At 30.2% G+C, this 13929-nt stretch overlaps 1 protein-coding gene and 1 pseudogene across 3 annotated transcripts; both read left to right on the forward strand.

Annotated features, from left to right (window-relative positions):
* The first annotated feature begins 2180 nt into the window (after nucleotides 1-2180).
* LOC149891415 (uncharacterized) lies at nucleotides 2181-4971 on the forward strand. 3 transcript variants are annotated; one of them, XR_016450290.1, is made up of 5 exons: nucleotides 2181-2345; nucleotides 2407-2574; nucleotides 2692-4366; nucleotides 4449-4501; nucleotides 4844-4971. XR_016450290.1 is itself a non-coding variant. In XM_090080522.1 (4 exons), the coding sequence occupies exons 1-3, from the start codon at nucleotides 2206-2208 to the stop codon at nucleotides 4322-4324; spliced, it is 1941 nt and encodes a 646-aa protein (XP_089936648.1). In that variant the 5' UTR covers nucleotides 2181-2205; the 3' UTR covers nucleotides 4325-4366; nucleotides 4449-4556. The 3 variants fall into 3 exon arrangements, 1 of the variants encoding a protein (XP_089936648.1); XR_016450289.1 differs by having other exon boundaries at nucleotides 2692-4501; XM_090080522.1 differs by lacking the exon at nucleotides 4844-4971 and having other exon boundaries at nucleotides 4449-4556.
* Nucleotides 4972-12240: 7269 nt separating this feature from the next.
* LOC149891416 (uncharacterized) lies at nucleotides 12241-13390 on the forward strand (annotated as a pseudogene).
* The last annotated feature ends 539 nt before the right edge of the window (nucleotides 13391-13929 follow it).

Below are 13929 nucleotides of genomic sequence, written 5' to 3' on the forward strand. Positions count from 1 at the left end.
TTATTCAGCTGCAGGCAAGAGCATATGTAGAAATAATATATACTATGGTCTTTCTCCTCAGGAGAAAGACCATATTATGTGTCATTTTCATGCAAAAGGTGTTGTTGAAGCAAGTCTTCCTGCTCAGGTTCAAATACCTGCAAAAAAAATAATGATAGCCTACACATTGAATAAACATTTTTTAAAACTATTCCAATTGTTTTTTATATTGAACCATGTGTGGATGGGTCTTTACTTTTGATATAGAAACAAACTATCAAATTTAAATCAGTAATTAAACACAAAAACTAATATATCTGATACCATTTAGTGAAGCAAAAACTGTTCCAAGGTTTTCTGTTTGATTTAAGATGTTGTAGATCTCTTAGTGTTATTGTTTCTTCATTAACTTTATTAGGCTCAGGCGTTTCAACAGTATCAACAATCTGGCATTCATTTTTATTATCAGAAAATGAAGAAACAACTGAGTTCTCATGAATCACTTCAGTTTGAACTAAAGTATTACTAGAAGAAGGTAATCAATTGTACTTAATATATTATACCTTCCAAAAGTCTTCTGTGGTATTTTGAACTCTATGCTAACTTTTCTAATTGATCTTTTTTATTTTTTAACTTGTATTACTGCAAAAAAGATTATAAACTGCGACACTTTTCCTCGTTCTGACTTGCAAACATAGTTTCGCACCGTTAGTTACGAATAGTACACATAGTTACGTTACATTATACTTTGATTATGCAATTCTACATTTTTAATGTAGAATTGTAGTGAAACTTAAATGTAAAATACTATATTCCAAACTTAAACTTTTTAATTTTGCTTTTTTAAATATATTACATATTAATTACAAGTTAGTTACTTATGCTTTTTAATATGAAATTTTCATATCATAATACACATGCACACATACATATGTAAGATATATATGTATATATATATATAAAAGAAATATAAATGTTTATATATATTTAGTAAAACAGGGTAGAATGAAATAGTTATGACTATGCTTATTCTTTTGTTCTTAATTATTTATTGAATACACTTTTTGCACGTATTTTTTGATCAAGTCGTAGAGGATTTTTTTCTGAATAAGATGATATCAAAGTTTAATTCAAAAAAAAGATTTTTTTTGATAATTTGTTACGTTTTCGAATGCGTGATATCTTTTTTCTTTTTTTGAAAAATGATTATAAAACTCTCGGAAACTAAACTTCATATTAATGAACTTAATAAGTATACTGGTAGAACTTTTTACGCTGGTCAAGAATCTTTTTACAAAATTAAATTTGCTATTCAGGGAAAAATGTTATGAGATAAAAACGAAAACGGAGACATGTGGGGTTGAATAAAATACGCGAATTGCAACACCAAGGTCAATCTCATTTGTTTCCTAATGGTACTCCAGGGAGAGATTGGTATAAGCTTTTCATAAACCGGTGGAGTCATAAGGTAAGCATCAGGGCCGCACTATGCATCGCTTAGCGGAAATAGGATTTTGTGCATATTTTTTAGTGATTTTTCATATTTAAACTTTTTAAGTTTTTTTTTTTGCATTTAGTTTTTAACTCTTTATAAAAAAAAAATTGTTTTAAGTTTTTTTAAACTTCTGACATCTTAAGGGTTTTTTTGAGGTTTTAAAAAACTCGCATTTTTGTTAAAATCCTTTCAAAGTATATGATAAGTGTTAAATTTCTATATTATTTTTATGCGAAATTAAAATAATCATGTATTTAATTGAATGTAAAACTAGAAATAGAAAAAAAGGGTTTTGGCATAGCATTTTTTTGCTGATTTTTTGATTTCTTAAACATTGATTGATTTGAGCATGTGGTCACAGAGGTCGCTTCGTTTTTTTTGAATAAAATATAGCTACTGCGAATTGAATTTACTGCCATGCAAAAAAATTGAGGCGACCTCTGTGACCTCATGCTTAAAAATCATTTTTACTATTGTGAATTTTATTCAAAAACCGACTAAATTCTGTGAAGTAAATGAAAATTCCGTAGTTCAACAACTTCCGGTAAGTTTTTATTTGATTCAGTTTTACCTTGCGATGATTTTTATTAACTATCAAAATGGCTACATTCACTCTTCGTCAACTTTTAACACATACATTTCCCCCAAGGCATATATTCTTAAGAAAAAATTTTAAAGCCTGAGCAAAACTTTTGGAGTCTAAGTTTATTGCACTAAATAATGCTGGTTGTATGGTTAGTTTCAAAATTTTTCGGAGACTAGCTTTTGAGTTGATAAAAAACTTTAACAAATGTGGAAAAAAAAGCAGTTTGTTCTTCACTAAATACAAAGATTTTCTGGATAAAAAAATAGAATACAAATCATATGTCTGGTAAGTTTTTTATTAATTCTAAAATAAAATGTTACATATATATATATATATATATATATAGCTTAGAAACAGATCCTGAGCAACAGATAAGGAAATATGAGGAGGGACAACTTATTTTAAAAGAGGGTGAAAAGCTGATTCAGCAGGGTAACCTGCTCATCAAGCAGGGTGAACAAAAAATGAAGGAGGGCCAATTAATACTTGAAGGTCTTAGACTGAAGTTAAACAGGTACGTATGTGTGTATTTATATATATATATATATATATATATATATATATATATATATATATATATATATATATATATAAAGTTAAAAGTTGTACACACATTTTATACATGTTTTAGGAGAAATACTGTAACAATGGGAACACCTGAAGCACCAAAACCTAGAAAATCTTTTTTAGAACTTACAAGTAGGATGAAACGTAAAAGAACTGATAATCTTCAGGGAAAAGAACTGGAAGAAATTCAACATGCTGTAAAAAGGTTAGCCTCTAATCCCTCTACTGCACCCAGGTCTAATTTATATGGTCCAAATTTATCATTGCATACTTTTTGCAATTTGAGACTAACAGACAGAACATGGGCTGAATTTCAAAAAATTGTTACACAAAATCATCATCTTGTTCCTCCAGGTTTAACCAAGTTAAAAGAATACAAAAAATTGACATATCCAGAGCAGGTGAAATATTCAGAAACTGAAGTAAAATGTAGTCTATTCAATATGATCAAACATTCAGTTTCTAGAGTGTTTGAGTATCTTTTGGAGGATGATGATAATTTTATTAAATTTTTAGCACAGGAGGAACGTGATAACATATATGTTATTTGCAAAGTGGGTGGTGATGGTCAGAGTGACCAATCTGAATTTCAGAATGCAGCAACTATGAAGAGAGGTGTGGATGATTCCACTGTGTATAGTATAGTGTTTGTACTGTTGGAGATTCGAAGTGGAAAAAAGATACTATGGAAAAATTGTAATCCAAATAGTCCAGATGCAACCCGTCATCTTATGTTTTGTTTTGCCAAAGAGACTACTAGTTTTATTCAAGAGAAGTTTGAACATTTACAAAATGAAATTTTGTCTTTAGAGAATATTAAGTTTACACTTCATGACAATACTTTTGTTATAAATTCAAGTTTGTCAACTATTTATACCACAATGAATGATGGTAAAACACTTAATGCTGTGGTATCAAAAATGCTTAAAAAAAATATAGCATCTCAGTGCTGTCATGTATGTCAAGCAAGTCCTAAGGAGTTTAATTTGGAAACCATTTGGAATAAAGATAAAGATGTAGACAAGAATATATTGAAACTTGGAATTTGCAGTCTTCATTTGTGGATATGCAGCATGGAGTGGGTTTTCAATACTGCTTGCAAACTTCCAGCAGTGAAACAAGGAAGAAAAATTCCAGCAAAAAACAGCCAAGAATTTATTGAAAACAAAAAAAAATTCCAGCACTTATTCAAAATACAATTAAAAATAAGGGTATCTTTTGTCAGGAAGGGAAGTGGTACATCCAACACTGGCAATGTTGCACGAAAATTCTTTAATAATCCATCTGTGACTGGAAGAATTCTAAATTTGAATACCACTATGATCAAACTATTTAGGGACCTGCTAATTGATATAAATAGTACAACCGCAAGACCGGATGTGAAAATTTTCAAGCAGAAATCTGAACGTCTGTTTGGTCTCATTTCTAATGATCAGTTTTTAAAAGCCATTCCAATGTCACAGTCTGTGCATAGAATGGTAGTTCATGGTGTTTCTTTTATTAAATATTTTAAGTATCCAATAGGTTCTTTGTCTGAGAGTGCCATTGAAGCCAGGAACAAAGCCAACAAAACTGCACGAGTAGGTCATGCACGATTAACTTCTTTTGCTGAAAATACTAGGGATACAGCTAATTATTTATTTATGACATCTGACTTGTACCTATATTGTAAGAAGAACAAAATGCAAGAGGTATAAAAGCTATACTGCAAGAAGATTAAGCTGATAACTGTTCTTAAGGTAAATATTGGAGAAAGCTATGTATATCTTTAAATTTAAATATTTAATGTTATCGTTTAATTTTATTAATGATACATTTTAGGTGCTGGTGGTAGCCAATCTGATATTTCTGAGATCTTTTTACATAATCAAACAGTATGTTTTTTTTTATGCTTGCAAAAAAAAAAAAAAGTACTAATTGTTAGAAAAGTTGAAACATAAGAATCCCAAACTTTCAAAGTGCAATTCATGAAGGCTTGTTGTAAATATTAAATGTTGCTCCACATAAGGATTGCTGAGATACGTTTAGAGTAAAAATTTTAATTATATTTCAATTGTATCTATTTATTACAATGAATACAGTTTTTTCTTGAATGTATAATTATTAGAATTAGAATTTGATAGATAATTTCTATAATAAATAGTTTATATCTTAAACTATACTATTTATTAAAAAAACTTTTCAAAACTTTAATGTGTGTTGTTAAATAATTTTAGGAAGATAAAGAGTAATGGTTCATATTATAAAAAGAAATCAAGGAAGCATCATTAAACCATGCAGCTGTAGTTGATAAGCAACTTTTAATAAACGGCTATTTTCATAGCCACATATTGTTAAAAACCTAAAAACGACTATTTTCATAGCCACATATTGTTAAAAACCTATTTTAGCATCAGAACCTCTATTCTGCATTTGAGGGGAATGGAACTACTGGAGTATTTATTTTACTTTTATTTATAATAAAATACTTATGTTATTTCCTTTTTTATTTAACATGAAAATATAAGTTGGAGACTAAAAATGCCTGTAACCCCTAAAAAAGATAAACTGATATATCAGACTTAAATAGAGACTTAAAACTGATATATCAGTTTTAAATATCAAAAACTATCGGTTTTATATCTTTTTAATCAAAAATCGAATTAGTCCGGATAAACCAACTAAAAAACCGGAATAAAACCGGTTTTAAAAAAGACCGGACTTTTTTTATAAATATATATAAAAACAAACAATTTCTCATAATTGATGCTTTGTTCAAAAAATTACTTCAAAATGTTAAACAGTTCTCTAGTTATAAGGCTATTTCCTTTTTTTTCTATCAGCGCCACGCATAGTGGGCCGTAGGCAATATTTCATCACTCAGAGCCGCTTCTTGCACACAAGGAATAGTTGCAAAGTATTTCAAAACACTGCAAAAAGAATTCAACGAAGCAGGAATCGATGAAAGTACTTCATTGTGGAACTTTCATGACATTGGATTTTCTGGTGATCAACGCAAGCAACATGTAGTTTGCCGGTGTATTGCAAAAAGACCATTGAAATTGGTTGGCAACAAAAAAATAATCCATTAAACAGTTGGAAAATGCGTCAATGCTGCTAGTAATTGTCTTGCTCCATATATTATTTTTAAATCAAAAAAACGCCTGTACAGCAATTGTTGCTTAAGTGGTCCAGACGATGCCGTTTACGCCGCATCTCCGTCCAAATGGATGGAAGATAAGCAATTTTTGAATTGGCTCACTGGCGTGTACAGTGGTGGCCAAAAGTCTTGGAACAACATATTTTATGTTCTGATAAATTTTTATACTAAAAATATTAGATACTTAGAATATAATAACATAGAATATAAATACTTAGAACTTATTTATTTTTTTATTTATCTTACTGTTATCGTTTATTATTTTTAGTATAAAAATTTATCAGAACATAAAATATGTTGTTCCAAGACTTTTGGCCACCACTGTATGTTCTTGCCATTAAAAATATTCCTGGTAATTAGTTTAACCTTTACTTTAATCAATTCATTACTTAATTAAGTAAACCTAATTATAGTTATCCAATTATAGGTATTCATATTTTTGTCGTAGATGGACATGTGACACATGTCCTCTATCTGCAAATAAATCAAGCAACAACAACAACTCCAACAACAATAACAGCTGCAAAGCAAGTGAAGTGTAAAAAGTGCCGTAAAGTTTTAGGCGAAGCTTCAACAAGTCAATACATGGAATGGTATCAGTGTGAAAATTCGAAATGCAAGGCTTGGCTTTGTTAAACATGCATACCAAAGCGATATGTGAAAAGCGTTGGGTTTTATTGCACCAAAAAGTGCCGCACAAGTGACAACTCAGCTCAACCTCTAGTACCTCTTCACGACTCAACATCATCACAAAAACAAAGTTTTTTTTATTTGGTTGTTTTTAATTGTTATTATTGGTTGTTTTTTAAATTGTTATTATTGGTTACTTTTTGTTTTTTTTAGTTATGTGTTGTTTTAATTACACATAGACTTGCGTATTTCATTCTCCCCGAATGTGAAGGTAGAATGAAACAACTCTTTTTTTCAATTACATAAACTTTATTAAAAAACAAAAAAAATTTTTTTACTTGATTTGTATATATTTAAATACAGCTCAAAGTTCTCACAACTTTAAAAAAAAACTAAACTAAAAACCTTTTTCCCTTAAAAAAAAGTTAAAGTTCTTCACTAAATCATTTGACCCCATTTTACTCATATATATATATATATATATATATATATATATATATATATATATATATATATATATATATATATATATATATATATATATATATATATATATATATATATATATATATACACACACACTTCCGTATCTCCTGCTCAGGGTCTGCGGTTATGCTATACAGTTACAGAAAAATATATCTGGACAAACTACTTTTAGGTATAATTCTATACTAAATGAAAGAAACCTCATACTGTTATATATATTTTTGGAACTCTCGGCAAGCTCTTTCTAATTGTACCATCAAACATTTACAACATTAGCTAGATGTCTCTTTTGGTAAGAAAAACTAAAATGACTGTGGAAAAAAGTATCCGGACAAAAGTATTTTTTCTTTTTAGTAATTTATTTCTTTAATACTTAGCCCATACTCCTTTATAAGTTAATACTTTGTCAATTCTCTTAGGCATCAACTCAACGAGGCTCTTACACCTCATTAAATCTAATATCGTCTTTTTTCATCAATATAAACTTACCGATTTCTTCCTTTACTACTTTCCATCGGTTTTCTATAGGATTCAAGTCTGGGCTTTGTGCTGGCCAATCTAACACTTCGATGTTTTTGCCTTAGAGCCAGGCTTTGGTATTTATTTGTCGTATGTTTTGAATCACCATCTTGCTGGAATAAGAATTCTCCGTTGAATAACTCTCGAGCAGATAATTGCATATGATTATGAAAGTATTCTAACATACTTAGGGGAAGTCAATGTATCCTTTATAACATGAATACGCCCCACACCATTCCATCTGCGGCAATCCCAGGCCATGACATACTTGTCATGCTTTATTGTCTGTTTAACATGCTTTTGTTGCATTAATTCACCTGGTCTTCTCCATGTCCAACGTCTACCGTTTGAACCATTAAGGCATATTTTAGCTTCGTCCAACCATAATACTTTCTTCCAATTATCAACCGTTCAGTTTTGATTCTTTGCAAACGCAAACCTCTTTGCATTTGCTCTCACACAATTCTCAAACAAAGTGATTATTCATATATATATATATATATATATATATATATATATACACTGCCGCTCATGGAAGTTAGGACAAAAAATATTTTTTCAAAAGAACAATATTAAAATGTAATAAAGTTATAAAATTATTAACTTATATTAGTAAAATTCATGTTTATATAAAAATTAATCAAGTTAAATAAAACTTGTATAAAAAAGTTCTAAATTAAGTTTATTTTAATGTAAATACATTAAAATAACATAAATTGTACACGCAAGTAAAAGTCAGTAAAAAAGTAAAAAAATTTTAAATTAATAAACAGAGAACCCAGAAACATATTAAATTCACGTATGAACCTGTATTTTACATTATTGATTCAAATCTTTTAAGTTTGTCATTTAACTAGTATTTCTATTGTTTACTGAGTTTTTATATGCAGATATTTTGTGTATTTTGTGTTAGTGTTTTAAAAATATATAAAAAGGTGTAATTAAATTTATTTTTTTTAGTGTAAATTCAAAATATTGAAAAAAATATGCCTAAAGGTAAGCCAATAAGTGTAGAAAAAAGGGCAGCAATACTCACTTTGCTTCAAGAAGACTATACAGTTAGAAAAATAGCTGAAAAATTAAATCTTAGTAAATCAACAGTTAGCTATACAATTTGTCGATATCGAGAATCTGGAAGTTTGGAAGACAGAAATCGTCCAGGTCCTTCTCGCATAACAACAAAAACTGATGACTGTCGTATAAAAGTCATCAGTAAACGTAATCGAATGTTAACTGCTCCACAAATAACAGCTATTTTCAACTGTGATCGAGAAAAAAAAGTTTCTGTCAGTACAATCAAACGAAGGTTGCAAAAAGCTAATTTGCATGGTCGTGTTGCTATCCGAAAACCATATCTACGAAAAGGTAATCGACAGAAGAGATTCCGTTGGGCACAGTTCCACAAAAATTGGACGATGGATGAATGGAAACAAGTACTCTGGACCGATGAGTCAAAATTTGAAGTTTTCGGAAATAAGCAAAGAGTTTACGTCAGAAGATCTGCTGAAGAAAAAATGCTAACTCAATGTCTGGTTCCAACAGTAAAACATGGTGAAGGCTCTGTGATAGTTTGGGGTTGTTTCTCTCTGGGTGGAGTGGGAGATTTGCGTAAAATCGATGGTATAATGAGAAAAGAACATTATAGAGATATCCTGGAAACAAGTGCGATCCCTTCGAGACTTCGATTAATCGGAGATAATTTTATTCTGATGCATGATAATGACCCTAAACATACTGCATTGTTATGTAGAAATTATTTAGAATCAAAAAAAGCTGAAAATGTATTACGTGTAATGACCTGGCCTCCCCAAAGCCCAAACCTCAACCCCATTGAGTTACTTTGGGATGAACTGGATAGAAAAATTAGAAGTGTATGTCCAACATCAAAATCTCATTTATGGAACATTATAGAACAGGAATGGATTAATATTCAGAAAGAAACAATTAGAAAATTAATTGAAAGAATGCCGAGAATAGTTAAAGCAGTTATTAAATCAAAGGGTGGTTTTTTTGACGAAAAGAAAATTTAATTATTATAATGGTTTTTGTAAATTTTTATTACATAAAACTGACTAATAATATATTTTATATTGAAAATGTATAAAAAATATAACTTTTATTAATATAAATCAAAAATTCTATAACGTAATTACATGCTAATATTGCTTTTTTGAAAAAATCTCCATTGTCCTAACTTCCGTGAGCGGCAGTGTATATATATATATATATATATATATATATATATATATATATATATATATATATATATATATATATATATATATATATATATATATATATATGAACACCACACTGGAAAAACGATCAGGCTACATTTTTGCTTTTTCGGGTATTTGCCCCTGTTATATTCAGGTTTAGTTTAACTATATAATAATTGACGATGTAACTAGAAAACCAATCAAATTACACAGGTATTTAGCTTAACAAATTTTTCTGTAACTGTATGACATAAACGCAGACCCTGAGTAGGAGAAAAGGAAGTAAGAGGGAGGACAATTTATTTAAAAGAAGGTGAGAAGCTAATTTAGCAGGGTTACGAGTTCATCAAGCAGGGCAAGCAAAAAATGAAGGAGGGTTAATTAATACTTAAAGCTCATGGTAATAATTATAAACAGATACATATAATGCGTTAGTGTTTGTATGAATGTTTATGTGTGTGTGTGCGTGTGTGTGTGTATGTGTGTGTGTGTGTGTGTGTGTGTGTGTGTGTGTGTGTGTGTGTGTGAATGTGCGTGTATCTAGGTGTTAGAGGTTGTCAATTTGAGGAAATTCAAATCTAATATGCCATACACTTTAGATTTGATGCAAATGTTAAAAAAACAACTCCCAAAATCTTTCAGCTTAATAGGTCCACTCTATCCTTACCCCCTGAGCACTATTTTAGAAAAAAAGTTCTAAAAACCAGCCGTTTTTGCATGTCCAGGGGAAAAGTTAAATGAAAAAAATTTGAAATTTTTTTTTTTCAGGGATGTTTATTTTTACCTATATATTTTAGCAAAAAGACATGGTATCGTCATTTTTTCTACTCAAATGACATATTATCGTCCAACAGAGCAAGAGGAATCATTGTTGAATCTAAACACCAACTATGTTTGTAAAGAGAGTTTAAAACTGCATCGACAGCATCTGGTTTGGCACTAAGTTTTTGGTACTGTTGCATTTGGTGTTTTGCTTTTATATCAAGAAAGGGAGCTCCAATAGCATCATTTGCCTGTAAATACCTTTTGGAATAAAAGCAAACTGTAAATTCACTTATTGGCGTTATACCTGTCTTGAATTTATTGTTCTGGTTTACAAACTCAAGATGGCTGGAAAAAAGCTGTAGCTTTAGGTAGTAAAGTGCTTTGGATAAGAACCTAACGTGATGAACTGCTTCAGGTTTTTTTAGTGTTAATGAAGAAAGGTAAATTACGACGAGTTCTGCAAGCTCCTTTCTATTCTCTTATAAAATCTTTATTTTCTTTTCCCTTTGTAATGTTTTCTTGTCAAAAGTTCAAAAACTCTAGCGCAGCTTTCTCAAGAATGGTTCTCCTTGCTACTTTCCAATCCAACTTTATCAGTTCTGCTTGATTGCAATAAAAATCAGGATTTTTAAAAGTTGTTTTTAATTTTTTAAAAATGGGATTATCTAGTCATGCGGAATGTTCATCTGAAACTGAATTACAAAAATGAACCATTCTTAATTCACATACATGATGTCTGCATGCAATAAGTAAAAGATATATGTCCATATTGTTGGATATTCTAACTAAAGAACCTTTCTTTAACCCAGTACTTGCAGTTGTTTCAAAACATATTCCTCCTACATTGGATTCAAGGTTCTACTCCTTAAGAAGGTCCATTGCACCATTACACTGACATTCACCAGAAGATGATAGTAAAGGAAGTAATCCAAGCAGGTGTGTCTCATCTTCAATATATACGAGTACAGCCCGTCTATCAGTTTTAATTTTTTTTCCTTTGTTTAGTTCAATTAATGTTTTGCCACCAAAATGCACTATGCATGGGTATGGGGATTCATTCATTGCTTGTTGAACATCTTCTTTTGATATCTCGCATATATTAAGATTTGCATGTTTCCTTTTTCTAGCTGCTGTAGACTGGCTACATTTGAAACTTGTCAAATCAGCTTCTGATTGAGTTAGAACTGCACCTGCAACTTTATGTAAAACACTTGGAGAAATATCACTGATTGTAGCAATAAGAGCAACATTACCAGCAAAAACATCTATGAGAATTTCAGCAGTGACTTTTTGTTGTGAAGCTTTTCTTTTAAACCACTCTCCATGATCAAAATCAGTATCACTGAAGGAGTCCTCACTAGTATCTTTAATAATCTCAACATTAGTCGTACCCTTTAATTCTTTATACCGTTGTTTCACTTGCAGCTTTCTCTTTCTGCTACTCTCCATTGGCTAAAAATATAACAACTCACCACTTATTAATTTAACGTAATTATACGAGAGATTGAAATAGTGAGTGAACATTGTTTAGCTAATTTTATTGTAAACCGTTAGAAACCGTTAGAAAATTTTATTGTAAACCGGTTAGAAAGCCTAGAAATCCTCATGCTTGTCTAAACCAGATCTTTTTTTTACATGTTTTATTGTATTCCTAAGATCAGGAATGCCAGCCAAGAATATTTTGTTTAGGTAAATCTTGCTGCTTTGCCAAATCTGCAGTGGAACCCCTTCTTTCATGCTTTCTAAGTTTTGAATATTCATTGTCCAGATTTGAAAGATTTTTCACTAGTCTTTGATTGTTTAGTTTAAAAAATCCAGCATTAATCTATGGCGCTTTTACCTTGACCAAAATACAATGACATTTAGTTTTTATTGCACATCTTTCAAAGTTTTTCTGAGGAGAATAAGCAAGAATAGTAGTGATGTTCATCTGGAAGTTATTGCTGGACCTATTCAGATTTTGAATGGCTATAGAAATTTAGAGGAGCAGTATGCAATACTTGCAAATAAAACAACTTTAGTTAGTAAATAGCTCATATTTTCTATTTCAAGTTCAATATCCTGTAATTTAAAATTTGGCTATTATTTTAAAATTTTTATTCAAGACTGTTTGTTTTGATGTCAAAAATAGGTTTTGCTTTTACTGAATAAACAGAATTTATATTTTGATTTGAAATTGGAATTCCATATCTATTTAAAAAATGCATTTTTTAATAATTTATTTGAAGTTTCACCTTCTTTCACGAATTGGGGTAACATCTACTATAGATACTTCAAAAAATCTCTTGAAACAGCTTTTTTCTAATTTTATTGTGTCGCATTTAAGTATGGATGGAAAAGGCACACTTAAAAAGCTTCCATTTAGAGACGCTGCTTTATGTCAACTTGTTGTTGGTAAAGTGTTAACTTTTTTGTTTAACTAAAATCAAATTCAGGTTATAATTCTATTCTTTAATGTACTTCAAATCTTAAACACCATTAAAACTATGCAAATAATTTTTGAAGGGTATGATATAAACCTATGATACATTGAACAGGGCTTTCAAAGAGCATAGCGCCATCTGATTAAATTTTTTAAATATTTCTAAAATGATTAGCAGGATATAAAAGTAGTGAAGCAATTTAAACGATTTTGTTAAACTTTTGGTGCTCTATTTTCTCACGGCTCCTCTTTTACATCTGTTGATTTTTTGTATTTAGTTTTTGCATCCATTTGCTAAAATCTTTGGACCCTAAATCCAACATCTAGTATTAAGGTTAATACTGATATAATTGTTTTTAGAATGTGTTATGAAACGTGATTGTAGGTCCACAGAATCGGAAATATATTCATTCATTGGTTCCCTTCTTAGAATGGCTCCCTTCTGTATAGGTGGAACTGGAAAAAGTCATTTAAATACTCATATTTCATATTCTTAAGATGGAGAAGCCGGATTGATCAATATAAGTAAAAATAGTGACAAGATTACCATGAAGACGATTTTGACGGCAATAATGATTATTAAGTTGTCATGAGTTTATAAGTGTTTTAGTCAAACTTAAAAAACAAATACACAAAAATTTTTTGATGTTTAATTCCTTTATACGTATTTAGTGACAATGCATTACTTTTTTTGACGTCGAACTAAAGAAATGCTAAACGTTGTCTGAATTTAAACAACGATCGCTTTAGATTACTTTTAAATACTTAGAACGATTGCTTTATTGAGTTGCTTTTATTACAATTCATATTCACAATGTTTTATGTAAGATAGGCTAGTTAAGTTTTATTTTAACGTTAGGGTTAGTGTTTAGGGTTAGGGAGCCCACGAGGGGCGTCCTTCAATTGTAAACTGCCTTTAGATGCACGTGTCTAGTCGTCTCGTTGCATCGACCTAGAGGAGTTTTCCGACAGGTCTTGCGCTTTGGGCTCAGTTAATCGGCGCTTTTACCTTGGCCGAAATACAATCACATTTAGTTTTTATTTCACACCTTTCAAAGTTTTTCTGAGGAGAATAAGCAAGAATAGTAGCGTTATTTGATGTTCTTGGGAAAAATGATTGGT

The sequence above is a fragment of the Hydra viridissima genome, unplaced genomic scaffold (genome assembly GCF_058129835.1).
Source record: "Hydra viridissima isolate aposymbiotic clone 2 unplaced genomic scaffold, HvirCarnegie_v1 scaffold_2, whole genome shotgun sequence".
NCBI lineage: Eukaryota > Metazoa > Cnidaria > Hydrozoa > Anthoathecata > Hydridae > Hydra > Hydra viridissima.

Excerpts from the sequence above, each read along its gene's own strand:
- LOC149891415 (XM_090080522.1), top strand. The coding sequence starts at position 2,206 with ATGGTTAGTTTCAAAATTTTTCGGAGACTAGCTTTTGAGTTGATAAAA. Across the intron at positions 2,346-2,406 it reads GAATACAAATCATATGTCTG|CTTAGAAACAGATCCTGAGC; the intron begins GTAAGTTTTTTA and ends ATATATATATAG. Across the intron at positions 2,575-2,691 it reads CTTAGACTGAAGTTAAACAG|GAGAAATACTGTAACAATGG; the intron begins GTACGTATGTGT and ends TACATGTTTTAG.